Consider the following 14,352-nt stretch of genomic DNA (forward strand, 5'->3'; position numbering starts at 1 on the left):
GAGCGTGGTGTCGCCTTCATGGCTGTGCTTTGGCAATGTAGTCCTCACTTAATGTTGCCTTATATGATAAAATTATGGCTGCTGAATCCAGTGATTTTGGTACAACCAATAGAGCCCCAATTTTCATCAATGGCAAGTATCTGGGGAGAGTAGTAGTAGGCTGCTCAATCTTGGATATGTAAGCTCTGTTCTCAGTGGGGGCCATCCATCACTAGAGGTGTCAGTGTTTTTTAACTTTCTCAATTTAAATGTATTCCTGGCTGAGTGAGCACGCATATGTTTGGCCAGCTTTAGGCTATGTTTATATGGCAGCTAAACCTGCAGTCGCCCTGTGGTTCTGCTGTATTTCCACTGGTTCCATGCACAAACTCCTAAAGGGCATCCATCAGCAGGATTTCCTCTATTTTAGGGCTCTTCTCCACTTTCGATTTCTATGTGCGAGTGCGATCCGATAGAAAATCGTATCGCCCTCGCACCAGTGTTAATGAGGCCGTGTCCTCTTGCTAAATGTTTTACGGCACGTCTCGTCCTCTTGGTGAAATCGCAGCATGCTGCGATTTCACAGTCTCAGCTCTCGCACTCCCATGCAATCCTATGGGAGCGAAAAAAAATCAGAATGCGGGTGGCATGCGCATGTCATACAGATGGCATACACATGTCACACAGATCCTTGACACTTGCATACCGCGTCAGACTGTCTACCGGAGTAATCTCCAGTAATACCAGGCCTGGCCGCGGTTACATGCACTGAACTCCGGAGCTGTCACCTGAGCTCCAGAGTGCAGCCTGAAAAGCGAGCGCCGAGTGATTGATTCCCCGGCGATTGGTGTTCAGTTCAGCACAGCTGCAGACAGACCGGACTGATCTCTGGAGCTCAGGTGACAGCTCCGGAGTTCAGTGCAGGTAACCGCGGCCAGGCCTGGGATTACTGGAGATTCCTCCGGTAGCCAGTCTAACGCGGTATGCATAAACACTCACATAGCACTCGCATGTCATACGGATGCTATGTGAGGAAAAAAAAACACACACCGTACGCAGACCACACATAGGACATACACAGGACACTCAACTCACTTTTGTAGCAGAGTGTCGCTGTGAATTTGTAAATGCAAGTGGAGAAGAGCCCTTACGTTGACATACAAATGAGGCAGAACTATTGGTTGATCTAAAGCCTATGTCACTCCAGCTCTATTTCCCCACCCAACGTTGCATTCTGAGCTTCTACGGTGTCAGTTCAGGTAAAGGAGCTGTCAATCAAATATGGGGAGGAGATAGCAGAGTTGGGAATAGAGCTGGGGTGACAGAGGCTTTCAGTCTTCAGCCACATTTGCATATTACATCAAACACTGATTTCTCACTGAGGGAGGAACGGACTGGCCATGTAAAGCTATTGCTGGACTTATCTTTGAAAGAGCTACATGTGCATATAGTTTTGAATGGGTTGAAATCCTATTGACAGATTCCTTTCAATCTTAAAGGGAAACAGCAGTTTCCCTGCAAGAATAAGGCTAGGATTAGAGCGCCACATTGCAAGACAGCCATTCTCAGTAAAGTCATGTGACGAGGATTGGTGCGGATTGTCTGACTTGCTGTCGTGTGACTATTTCTTTTTCGCTCCTAATTGGGAGACCCAGACAATTGGGTGTATAGCTACTGCCTCCGGAGGCCGCACAAAGTACTACACTTAAAAGTGTAAGGCCCCTCCCCTTCTGGCTATACACCCTCCCGTAGGAGTACGGATTCCTCAGTTTTAGCTTTGTGCGAAGGAGGTCACACACGCACGCATAGCTCCATTGTTTTTAGTCAGCAGCAGCTGCTGACTATGTCGGATGGAAGAAAAGAGGGCCCATACAGGGCCCCCAGCATGCTCCCTTCTCACCCCACTGTATGTCGGAGGTGTTTGTAAGGTTGAGGTACCCATTGCGGGTACGGAGGCTGGAGCCCACATGCTGATTCCTTCCCCATCCCTTTTTACAGGGCTCTGGGTGAAGTGGGATTTACTGGTCTCCAGGCACTGAGACCGTGCTCCATCTACAGCCCCTGGAGAAGATGCTGGATTGGAGCGGAGTACATCAGGGACATGGCCCTGCTTCCTCAAGGTACTCTGTGTCCCCGTGCATTTCGCGCTCACACCGCAGCATGCTGGGTGTTGTAGTGCGCCGGGGACATCAGCGCTGCGGCGCTTGTGCCATGGCCTCATTTCAGCTTCGCTGAAGCGGGCACACTTTTGGGGAACGGTCGCGCCGGCCGCTGGGACTGCGGCGCGGCTGGCACTTGTGGTGCGCCGGGGACTTCAGCGCGGGCCGCGCTTTTACGGCGGCCGCGCTGATAACTCGAGTCCCCGGCTTTTGCGGCCTGGTTCCGTTCGTTCCCGCCCCCAGACCTGCCAGTCAGAAGAGGGGCGGGACGCTGGTCAGTGCATCAGCGCTGAGGGCTGGAGTCGTTTTTACATACTCCAGCCCTCACAATAGGCACAGAGGGGACACTGTTTCCCGCACTTTTGTTTGGGAACTCCCACGGGCCGCCCCTCTCCACAGACGCCGGCAGCCATTCCTGCTGACACGCTGAGCTGCAGAGGGGAGCCGGGGAGACCCAGACAAGGAATTCTGCGCCTCTTACCCGCTATTCAGCGGGCGGTAAGCAGCCCTCCGGGCTCACCCCCTCTTGTGCCAGTAGTAATCTTAGTATTTTGTTCCTGCAAATACTTTGTACTGCATAGCGCTGGTCGCCTTTTGGCTATAGACTCTCTCACATTGCAGAGAGCCAACAGCATGTCGTCCACAAAACGCAAGGGTCAGACATTATATGCTTCCTGTACCGCATGTGGGACTTTTCTACCGGCAGGCTCCAATGACCCCCATTGTGTGCAGTGCTCGGCCCCTGTGGCACTTGCACAGCCGGGACCTCCGCTGGACGTGACCCAGGGTGTACCACCTGTGAATGCTGTCCAAGTGACAGGAACTGAGTTTACAGCTTTTGCTGACAGAATGTCTCTCACTATGTCACAAATTCTTGACACATTGCGGGCTAGGCCTGTACTTCAGGCCACGGACACTGTGCAATCATTGCCCCCTGGTCCCCCTCAGCTGAATTACTTCCAAGCTCCGGGACGGGCACATACACCTCAGGGTGAAGACTCTGACTCGGACGATGGTCCCAGGCAACCTAAGCGGGCTCGCTATGAGAGGCCTTCACATTCATCTCAATGGTCAGGATCCCAGCGAGATGAATCTATGGGTGATGAGGCGGACGTAACTGATCAGGATTCTGATCCTGGGACCGCTCTCAATCTAGATACACCAGATGGTGATGCCATAGTTAATGATCTTATAGCATCCATCAATAAGATGTTAAATATTTCTCCACCAGCTCCTCTGGTAGAGGAGTCAGCTTCGCAGCACGAGAGAATCCATTTCAGATATCCCAAGCGTACATTAAGCACTTTTCTGGACCACGCTGACTTTAGAGACGCAATCCAGAAACCCCACGCTTATCCGGAAAGGCGTTTTTCTAAACGGCTTAAAGATACACGCTATCCTTTTCCCCCTGAGGTGGTCAAGGGTTGGACCCAGTGTCCAAAAGTGGATCCTCCAATTTCCAGGCTTGCAGCTAGATCCTTGGTTGCAGTTGAAGATGGAGCGGCACTTAAAGATGCCACTGACAGGCAGATGGAGCTCTGGCTGAAATCCATCTATGAAGCTATTGGAGCGTCGTTAGCGCCATCTTTTGCTGCCGTATGGGCACTCCAAGCTATCTCAGCCGGGCTTGTGCAAGTCGACTCAGTCACACGTGCATTTGCCCCGCAGGTAGCACCATTGACCTCGCAAATGGCGGCATTTGCGTCGTACGCGATTAATGCTGTTCTTGACGCTACAAGCCGTACGGCAGTGGCATCAGCCAACTCCGTTGTTTTGCGTAGGGCCCTGTGGTTGAGACATTGGAAGGCAGATTCTCATTCCAAGAAGTGCTTAACCAATTTGCCTTTTTCTCGTGACCGATTGTTTGGAGAGCGTTTGGATGAAATCATCAAACACTCCAAGGGTAAGGACTCATCCTTACCGCAACACAGACAAGACAAACCCCAACAGAGGAGGGGTCAGTCTGGTTATCGGTCCTTTCGAGGACCGGGCAGGTCCCAATTTTCCTCGTCAAAAAAGACTCAAAAAGATCAGAGACGCTCAGATTCTTGGAGGTCTCAGTCACGCCCAAAAAAGACAGCCGGAGGAACCGTTGCCAAGACGGCGTCCTCATGACTTGCAGTCTCCGATTCCCACACCCTCGGTCGGTGGGAGGCTTTCCCACTTTGGCGACATTTGGCTGTCACGCGTCAAAGACCGTTGAGTGAGAGATATTCTGTCTCACGGGTACAGGATAGAGTTCAGTTCTCGTCCGCCAACTCGTTTCTTCAGAACTTCTCCACCACCAGACCGAGCCGATGCTCTGTTGCAGGCGGTGGCCGCTCTAAAGGCGGAAGGAGTGGTGACCTCCGTTCCTCTTCAGGAACAAGGTCACGGTTTTTACTCCAATCTGTTTGTGGTCCCAAAAAAGGACGGATCGTATCGACCCGTCCTGGATCTAAAGTTGCTCAACAGACACGTAAAAGTCAGGAGGTTCCGGATGGAATCCCTACGCTCCGTCATAGCCTCAATGTCTCAAGGAGATTTTCTAGCATCAATAGACATCAAAGATGCGTATCTCCACGTGCCGATTGCGCCAGAGCATCAGCGTTTCCTACGCTTCGTCATACACGACGAACACCTGCAGTTCGTAGCGTTACCTTTCGGTCTGGCAACAGCCCCCCGGGTCTTCACCAAGGTCATGGCAGCAGTAGTAGCTGTCCTGCACTCGCAAGGTCACTCGGTCATCCCGTATCTAGACGACCTGCTTATAAAGGCACCCTCTCAAGAGGCATGCCAACACAGTCTGAAAGTGGCACTAGACACTCTCCAGAGTTTCGGGTGGATTATCAACTTTCCAAAGTCTCATCTAACCCCGACCCAATCACTGACTTATCTTGGCATGGAGTTTCATACTCTCTCAGCGATAGTGAAGCTTCCACTGGACAAGCAGTGTTCGCTGCGGACAGGAGTGCAATCTCTCCTTCAGAGCCAGTCACACTCACTGAGGCGCCTCATGCATTTCCTAGGAAAGATGGTAGCAGCAATGGAGGCGGTCCCGTTCGCGCAGTTTCATCTGCGCCCTCTACAATGGGACATTCTACGCCAATGGGATGGGAAGTCGACGTCCCTCGACAGGACTGTCTCCCTCTCTCAGACTGCCAAGGACTCTCTGCGTTGGTGGCTTCTCCCCACCTCATTGTCACAGGGAAAGTCGTTCCTACCCCCATCCTGGGCAGTGGTCACGACGGATGCGAGCCTATCAGGGTGGGGAGCGGTGTTTCTCCACCACAGGGCTCAGGGGACGTGGACTCAGGAAGAGTCCACCCTGCAGATCAATGTTCTGGAAATCAGAGCAGTCTATCTTGCTCTGCGAGCCTTCCAACAATGGCTGACGTGGGTGGAAAGCAAAGCGTCCACCATATCCGCAGTTCACATCCCAGGCGTGGAAAACTGGGAAGCAGACTTTCTCAGTCGCCAGGGCATGGACGCAGGGGAATGGTCCCTTCACCCGGACGTGTTTCAGCAGATCTGTTGCCGCTGGGGGACGCCGGACGTCGATCTGATGGCGTCACGGCACAACAACAAGGTCCCAGTTTTCATGGCACGGTCTCACGATCACCGAGCGCTGGCGGCAGACGCCTTGGTTCAGGATTGGTCGCAATTCCGACTACCCTATGTGTTCCCACCTCTAGCATTGTTGCCCAGAGTTCTCCGGAAAATCAGGTCCGACTGCCATCGAGCCATTCTCGTCGCTCCAGACTGGCCAAGAAGGTCGTGGTACCCGGATCTGTGGCATCTCACGGTAGGCCAACCATGGGCACTACCAGACCGTCCAGATTTGCTGTCTCAAGGGCCGTTTTTCCATCTGAATTCTGCGGCCCTGAACCTGACTGTGTGGCCATTGAGTCCTGGATCCTAGCGGCCTCAGGTTTATCTCATGAAGTAGTTGCCACAATGAGACAGGCTAGAAAACCATCCTCAGCTAAGATCTATCACAGGACGTGGAAGATATTCTTAGCTTGGTGCTCGGCTCAGAGGGTTTCTCCCTGGCCATTTGCATTGCCAATTTTTCTTTCCTTCCTGCAGTCTGGGTTGGAAAAAGGTTTGTCGCTTAGCTCTCTTAAGGGTCAAGTCTCCGCGCTATCCGTATTCTTTCAGAAGCGCTTGGCACGGCTTTCTAAAGTACGCACGTTTCTCCAAGGAGTTTGTCATATCGTTCCTCCTTACAGACGGCCATTGGAACCCTGGGATCTAAACAAGGTTCTCATTGCTCTCCAGAAGCCGCCTTTCGAGCCTTTGAAAGAGGTTTCCCTTTCTCGGCTTTCACAAAAAGTGGTTTTTCTTGTGGCGGTCACGTCTCTTCGTAGAGTGTCCGAGCTAGCGGCGTTATCTTGCAAATCTCCCTTCCTGGTGTTTCACCAAGACAAGGTAGTACTGCGTCCAATTCCAGAGTTTTCTCCCAAGGTGGTTTCTTCCTTTCATCTCAATCAGGATATCACTTTGCCATCTTTGTGTCCGCATCCAGTTCACCAATTTGAAAAAGGTTTACATCTGTTGGACCTGGTGAGAGCACTCAGGATTTACATTTCTCGCACGGCGCCTATGCGCCGTTCTGATGCGCTCTTTGTCCTAGTCGCTGGTCAGCATAAGGGATCGCAAGCTTCCAAATCCACCCTGGCGCGGTGGATCAAGGAACCAATTCTTCACACATACCGTTCTGCTGGGCTTCCGATTCCATCTGGACTGAAGGCCCATTCTACCAGAGCCGTGGGTGCGTCCTGGGCATTGCGGCATCAGGCTACGGCTCAGCAGGTGTGCCAGGCGGCTACCTGGTCGAGTCTGCACACGTTTACCAAACACTATCAAGTGCATACCTACGCTTCGGCAGATGCCAGCCTAGGTAGACAGGTCCTTCAGGCGGCGGTGGCCCACCTGTAGGAAAGGGCTGCCTGACAGCCCGATCACGAGGTATCTTTTTACCCACCCAGGGACTGCTTTTGGACGTCCCAATTGTCTGGGTCTCCCAATTAGGAGCGAAAAAGAAGGGAATTTTGTTTACTTACCGTAAATTCCTTTTCTTCTAGCTCCAATTGGGAGACCCAGCACCCGCCCTATTGTTCTTAGGGTTTCGTTTTTCGGGTGCACATGTTGTTCATGTTGTTTCTTAAGTTCTCCGATCTTGTTATCGGATTGAATTTGTTTTTTGAAACTGTTATTGGCTTTCCTCCTTCTTGCTTTGGTACTAAAACTGAGGAATCCGTACTCCTACGGGAGGGTGTATAGCCAGAAGGGGAGGGGCCTTACACTTTTAAGTGTAGTACTTTGTGCGGCCTCCGGAGGCAGTAGCTATACACCCAATTGTCTGGGTCTCCCAATTGGAGCTAGAAGAAAAGGAATTTACGGTAAGTAAACAAAATTCCCTTCTTTATATTGCATGTCGTGTGTAACTTGGATTTTCGGGTGCAAGCAGCACACTCGTCATAGCCTTCAATTCAACACTTCTGGAAATATTTGTGATTGTGTAGCATTCAGAGCGGTTGCAAGATGACGCTGTAGGGAATAATATCCAATTTTGCAATTTCAGAGCCGCGGGACACCTGTCGCATAGTTTGTGATTGTGCACAGGCAACTATGGATAGACAGTAGCCGCACAAAGTACTGTTGTAGAATTCAGCCGCCGTGTGAATGCTGCCTATAGTTTGTGACATAAAGTTATAAGAAATCAGTATCCATAAATAACAGTCTAAATATTTTAGCTGGACCCTTTTTAGGTGCATATATTCTTAATATTTGTGTATTAGCAACTAGCTGATCTGTATTTTCGTATGTGAACATCATTGTCATGAATTAATCATCCCTTTTCCACGTACGAGAGCCGTTTATGCCCATAGCATGCCTCCTATGAATAATATATACAGTCCCAGGGAAACCCCTCCGATCACCTACTTGTAATTCTCATTACCCAGCAGTCGGTATGGGGCAGGACGGGCCCCAATGGGAATACTGGTGCTATCAGACCTTGTGTTATGTGCTTGTGGCTTATTATTATTTATGTTTCTTCTGTAGTTACAGCTTTGACACTGCCAAAATGTCAACGTCTACCTCCTCGCAGAACCTGCTGGGACTGAACCCCTCAAAACAACAGGACTTAGAGGGCAATCCGGTATGTGAGAACGGCTCATCATGAAGCATCGCTGAAAAACTTACTGTCTGATTTTAGTTTAATAAATATTGGCGATCTATTAATAAGGCATTAAATGTTTGTTTTTTTTCAAGATTCTCTTCACTCATCTGAATTTAGAAAAGCAGATTTTTTTTTCTAGTTTTCTGGCAATGGAGACTGATCTAAATATACATACATGACTTGTATTTCTTTATTTGTTTACTTCCATACCATTCAGTACTCAAAAATAAGTAATTTTCTTGCTAATAAAATTTTAGTAAACCTCCCCCCTATATAGCCAAGACTGTAGCATCAGCCCAGCCAATAGATCTCACACCACACACACACACACACACACACACACACACACACACACACACACACACACACACACACACACACACACACACACACACACACACCACACACACACCAACCAGAGATTTGTGGTACCTCCTAACATTGCCTTTAAAGGGGTGTTTCTATCTCCAAGATACTATCCCAGTATGTAGCAGGTGTAGTAATATTAGAAAATGCCTATTAGAAATGTAGCAAAGTTCACCTGATATAGTCATGTCTCTTACCTCATGTGCAGGGCATTGCAGCTAAGGTATCCATAACTACGTCAACCTATATAGTGACATTTCTTTAGTTGCTCGTGGTTGTAACCATGAGTATCTAAAGCCAGCTTTACACGTTGCAATTAGTTGTACAATCGCATTTGCGATGTGACACGCCCAGGTTGCATACGGGATCTTATGAGATTGCACGTAGGTCGTTCATTTGCTGTCACACGAGCGTTAGTAGTCTATGTTAAATTGATCAATTTTGTGTGCGATCCTTTAGATCATGTGTTCTGTGACGTATGCATTGAGCACCTTTTTTTTTTATTTTATTTATTGACTTGCCAAGCGTGTGTAATGTGTAGGGATGCGTTTTTACTATGTCATCTGCCATTCAGCTCTGCTACATGGCCGCTGACAGCAGACAGACAGCCATGTAGCAGAGCTGAATGGCAGAAGACAGCAGACACAGACAGAGCCGCACGATCAGAATGAACTCTGGTTAACTTCACCCGGCTTCATTGTCATGCTGCGGCTCTGTCTGTGTCGCGTCCTGATTAGCGGTCACCTGTGAAGGGCTCACCGTTGACCGCTAATCTCCTGAGTAATTGAATTGAGCAGCCCTCTCTCATATACTCACCGGCGCTGCACGGCATTCACACTGCTCCGGCGGCTTTCACTATTTTGAAAAAGCCGGCCGCCCATTAAACAATCTCGTATTCCCTGCTTTCCTCGCCCACCGGCGCCTATGATTGGTTGCAGTGAGACACGCCCCCACGCTGAGTGACAGGTGTCTCACTGCACCCAATCACTGCAGCCGGTGGGCGTGTCTATACTGTGCAGGGAAATAAGTAATTAAATAATTAAAAAAAAACGGATTGCGGTCCCCCCCAATTTTAAAACCAGCCAGATAAAGCCATATGGCTGAAGGCTGGTATTCTCAGGATGGGGAGCTCCACGTTATGGGGAGCCCCCCAGCCTAACAATATCAGCCTACAGCCGCCCAGAATTGCCGCATACATTAGATGCGACAGTTCTGGGACTGTACCCTGCTCTTCCCGATTTTCCCTGGTGCGTTGGCAAATCGGGGTAATAAGGAGTTATTGGCAGCCCATAGCGGCCACTAAATCCTAGATTAATCATGTCAGGCGTCTCCCCGAGATACCTTCCATGATTAATCTGTAAGTGACAGTAAATAAACACACACACCCGAACAATCCTTTATTAGAAAAAAAAAAAACACAAACATATACCCTGGTTCACCACTTTAATAAGCCCGAAAAAGCCCTCCATGTCCGGCGTAATCCAGGATGCTCCAGTGTCACTTCCAGCTCTGCTGCATCAAGGTGACCGGAGCTGCAGAAGACACCGCCGCTCCTGTCAGCTCCACGCAGCTAATGAAGGGAATAGCGCGATCAGCTGAGCTTTCACTGAGGTTACCCGCTGTCCCTGGATACAGCGGTGGCCGCGGGTAACCTCAGTGACAGCTCAGCTGATCGCGCGGCTTTCTTCAGTTGCTGTGTGGAGCTGACAGGAGCGGCGGTGTCTTCTGCAGCTCCGGTCACCTCCATGCAGCAGCGCTGGAAGCGACGCTGGAGCATGCTGGATTACGCCAGACATGGAGGGCTTTTTCAGGCTTATTAAAGTGGTGAACCAGGGTATATGTTTGTTTGTTTTTTTTTTTTCTTTTTCTAATAAAGGATTGTTCGGGTGTGTGTGTTTATTTACTGTCACTTACAGATTAATCTTGGAAGGTATCTCGGGGAGACGCCTGACATGATTAATCTAGGATTTAGTGGCCGCTATGGGCTGCCAATAACTCCTTATTACCCCGATTTGCCAACGCACCAGGGTAAATCGGGAAGAGCCGGGTACAGTCCCTGAACTGTCGCATCTAATGTATGCGGCAATTCTGGGCGGCTGTTGGCTGATATTGTTAGGCTGGGGGGCTCCCCATAACGTGGAGCTCCCCATCCTGAGAATACCAGCCTTCAGCTGTATGGCTTTATCTGGCTGGTATTAAAATGGGGGGGACCGCACGCTGTTTTTTTTAATTATTTAATTATTTATTTCACTGCACAGTATAGACACGCCCACCGGCTGCAGTGATTGGGTGCAGTGAGACACCTGTCACTCAGCGTGGGGGCGTGTCTCACTGCAACCAATCATAGGCGCCGGTGGGTGGGGAAAGCAGGGAATACGAGATTGTTTAATGGGCGGCCGGCTTTTTCAAAATGGTGAAAGCCGCTGGAGCAGTGTGAATGCCGTGCAGCGCCACGCCGGGGATCGGTGAGTATGAGAGAGGGGGATAGACTGACATGGACAGAGAGTGAGGGACAGAGATAGTGACCGACTGACAGAGATTAGTGAATGACAGACATTGTGAGGCGCTTCAGAACGCAGATTTTCAGCTGCGCTCTGAAGCAGACCTTTTTTAAGCTGCGGTGCAGAGCGCACACCTGCGCACATAGCATCAGACATCAAAATCGTATGAGGGATGTCACACGTTTCAATTGACTAGGTTCGAGCAACAAAACGTTCAATTCTAGACAAAGATACGATGTGTTTGCGATCAACGGTTTTGCGTTCAATCCTGATCGCACGTAGGTGTCACATGCAAATACGTCACGAACGATGCCGGATGTGCGTCACTTACAACTTGACCCCAACGACGGATTGTGAGATATATTGAAGCGTGTAAAGCGGGCTTAAGTTGCAATGCCCTGCACATGAGGAAGGAGACATGGCTATATCAGGAGAACTATACTACATTTCTAATTGGAGGTATATCCTAATATTATTATTATTATTACACTTACTATATATATTGGAATAGGATTTTTGAGATGGGAATAATCATTTAATGTTTACCATGGAAAAGCCTTCTCTAACTTAGTGCCCCCAGGTAGCATTTTTTTAATAAAAAAAAAAAATACTCGGTCGGATTAATTCAGATGTGTAAAAATAACTCACTTTTCTTTTGTCTTGTATTTGTTAATTAATATGAAACTGTGCAGTATAAAATGGCAAGTGATAAAATCAGAATTTCAGTGCTGCAGTCATACTTTGACATCCATGTACAGTGGGTACGGAAAGTATTCATACCCCATTACATTTTTCACTCTTTCATTGCAGCCATTTGGTAAATTTAGTTATTTTTTTTTCTCATTAATGTACACTCTGCACCCCATCTTGACAGAAAAAACAGAAATGTAGACATTTTTGCGAACTTATGACCACGTGATATTTCAGTTAATCTCGTTTAATAAGTATTCAGACCCTTTGCTCAGTATTGAGTAGAATCACCCTTTTGAGCCAGTACAGCCATGAGTCTTCTTGGGAATGATGCAACAAGTTTTTCACACCTGGATTTGGGGATCCTCTGCCATTCTTCCTTGCAGATCCTCTCCAGTTGCGTCAGGTTGGATGGTGAACGTTGGTGGACAGCCATTTTCAGGTCTCTCCAGAGATGCTCAATTGGGTTTAGGTCAGGGCTCTGGCTGGGGTAGTCAAAAATGGTAATATAATTGTTCTGAAGACACTCCTTTTGTTATTTTAGCTGTGTGCTTAGGGTCACTGTCTTATCGGAAGGTCAACCTTCAGCCACGTCTGAGGTCCACAGCACTCTGAAAGAGGTTTTCTTCCAGGATAACTTTTTTTTTTTTTTTTTTTACTTGGCCACATTCATCTTTCCTTGAATTGCAACCAGTTGTCCTGTAGCTGAAAAACGCCCTCATAGCATGATGCTGCCACCACCATGTTTCACTGTTGGGATTGTATTGGGCAGGTGATGAGCAGTACCTGATTTTCTCCACACTTACCACTTAGAATTATCACCAAAAAGTTTTCTTTGTCTCATTAGACCAGAGAATCTTATTTCTCATAGTCTGGGAGTCCTTCATGTGTATTATTTTTTTTTTGCAAACTCTATACAGGCTTTCATGTCTTGCACTTAGGAGAGGCTTCTGTTAGGCCGCTCTGCCATAAAGGTCAGCCTAGTGGCGGGCTGCAGTTTTAGTTGACTTTGTGAAACTTTCTCCCTACTGCATCTCTGGAGCTCAGCCAGTGTGATCTTGGGGTTCTCCTTTACCTCTCTCACCAAGGCTCTTCTCCCACGATTGATCAGTTTGCCTAGACGGCCAGGTCTAGGAAGAGTGCTGGTTGTCCCAAACGTCTTCCATTTAAGGATTATGGAGGCCACTGCTCTTAGGAACCTTGAGCACTGCAGAAATTCTTTTGTAACCTTGGCCAGATCTGTGCCTTGCAACAATTCTGTCGCTCAGCTCTTTGGGCAGTTCCTTTTGACCTCATGATTCTCATTTGGTCTGACATGCACTGTGAGCTGTGAGGTCTTATATAGACAGGTGTGTGCCTTTCCAAATCAAGTCCTATCAGTTTAATTAAACACAGCTGGACTCCAATGAAGGAGTAGAACCATCTCAAGGAGGATCACAAGGAAATGGACAGCTTGTGACTAAAATATGAGTGTCTGAGCAAAGGGGCTGAATACTTATGACCATGTGATATTTCAGTTTTTCTTTAATAAATTTGCAAAAAATTCTACATTTCTGCTTTTTTTTCTGTCAAGATGGGTTGCAGAGTGTACATTACTGAGAAAAAATGAACTTCTTTGAATTAACCAAATGGCTGCAATGAAACAGAGTGAAACATTTAAAGGGGTCTGACTACTTTCCGTGCCCACTGTATATAGTGTGTGTATGTAATATATACACCAACCACACCCTCTAATAACTGAATTACTAGTGTCTGAGATGCTACTTCACCATTAGATTGTATTTCCAGTGGGGGAAAATGAGTGTGTGATACACTGCTGACTTTGCAAGTTTTCCCACCTACAAAGAATAGAGAGGTCTGTAATTTGTATCGTAGGTACACTTCATCTGTGGCTCAGAATCCACACCCCCAAAAGTCCAAAAAATCACATTGTATGATTTTTAAATCATTTGCGAAAAACAGTACTTATTAATTGGAACAGAAACCTTTGTTTTGCAATTAGAGGTCAAATGTTTCCTGTAGTCCTTGATCAAGTTTGCACACACTTCAGCAGGGATTTTGGCCCATTCCTCCATATAGATCTCCAGATCTTTCAGGTTTTGGGGCTGTTGCTGGGTAACATTTAGGGCGGCTTTGTACGTTGCGACATCGCACATGCGATGTCGGTGGGGTCAAATCGAAAGTGATGCACATCCGGCGTCACTTTCGATATCGTAGTGTGTAAATGCTAGATGATACGATTAACGAGCGCAAAAGCGTCGTTATCGTATCATCGTTGCAGGCTCCGACTTTTTCATAATTATGCTGCAGCGACAGGTACGATGTAGTTCCTCGCTCCTGCGGCAGCACACATCGCTGTGTGTAAAGCCGCAGGAGCGAGGAACATCAGCTTACCTGCCGCCGGCGGCTATACGGAAGGAAGGAGGTGGGCGGGATGTTTACATCCTGCTCATCTCCGCCCCTCCGCCGCTATTGGCCGCCTGCCGTGTGA

General features: G+C 48.3%; 1 protein-coding gene across 1 annotated transcript in view; it reads left to right on the plus strand.

Annotated features, from left to right (window-relative positions):
• Positions 1–14,352, plus strand: part of MDM4 (MDM4 regulator of p53) — a 77,817-nt gene that overhangs the window by 1,557 nt on the left and 61,908 nt on the right. The window contains exon 2 of the mRNA XM_075335660.1: positions 8,187–8,283. Within this exon, the coding sequence (XP_075191775.1) occupies positions 8,209–8,283 (75 nt within the window). The 5' untranslated portion in view covers positions 8,187–8,208. The remainder of the gene's footprint in view (positions 1–8,186; positions 8,284–14,352) is intronic.

Source organism: Anomaloglossus baeobatrachus, chromosome 2 (genome assembly GCF_048569485.1).
Source record: "Anomaloglossus baeobatrachus isolate aAnoBae1 chromosome 2, aAnoBae1.hap1, whole genome shotgun sequence".
In the NCBI taxonomy this organism is placed as follows: domain Eukaryota; kingdom Metazoa; phylum Chordata; class Amphibia; order Anura; family Aromobatidae; genus Anomaloglossus; species Anomaloglossus baeobatrachus.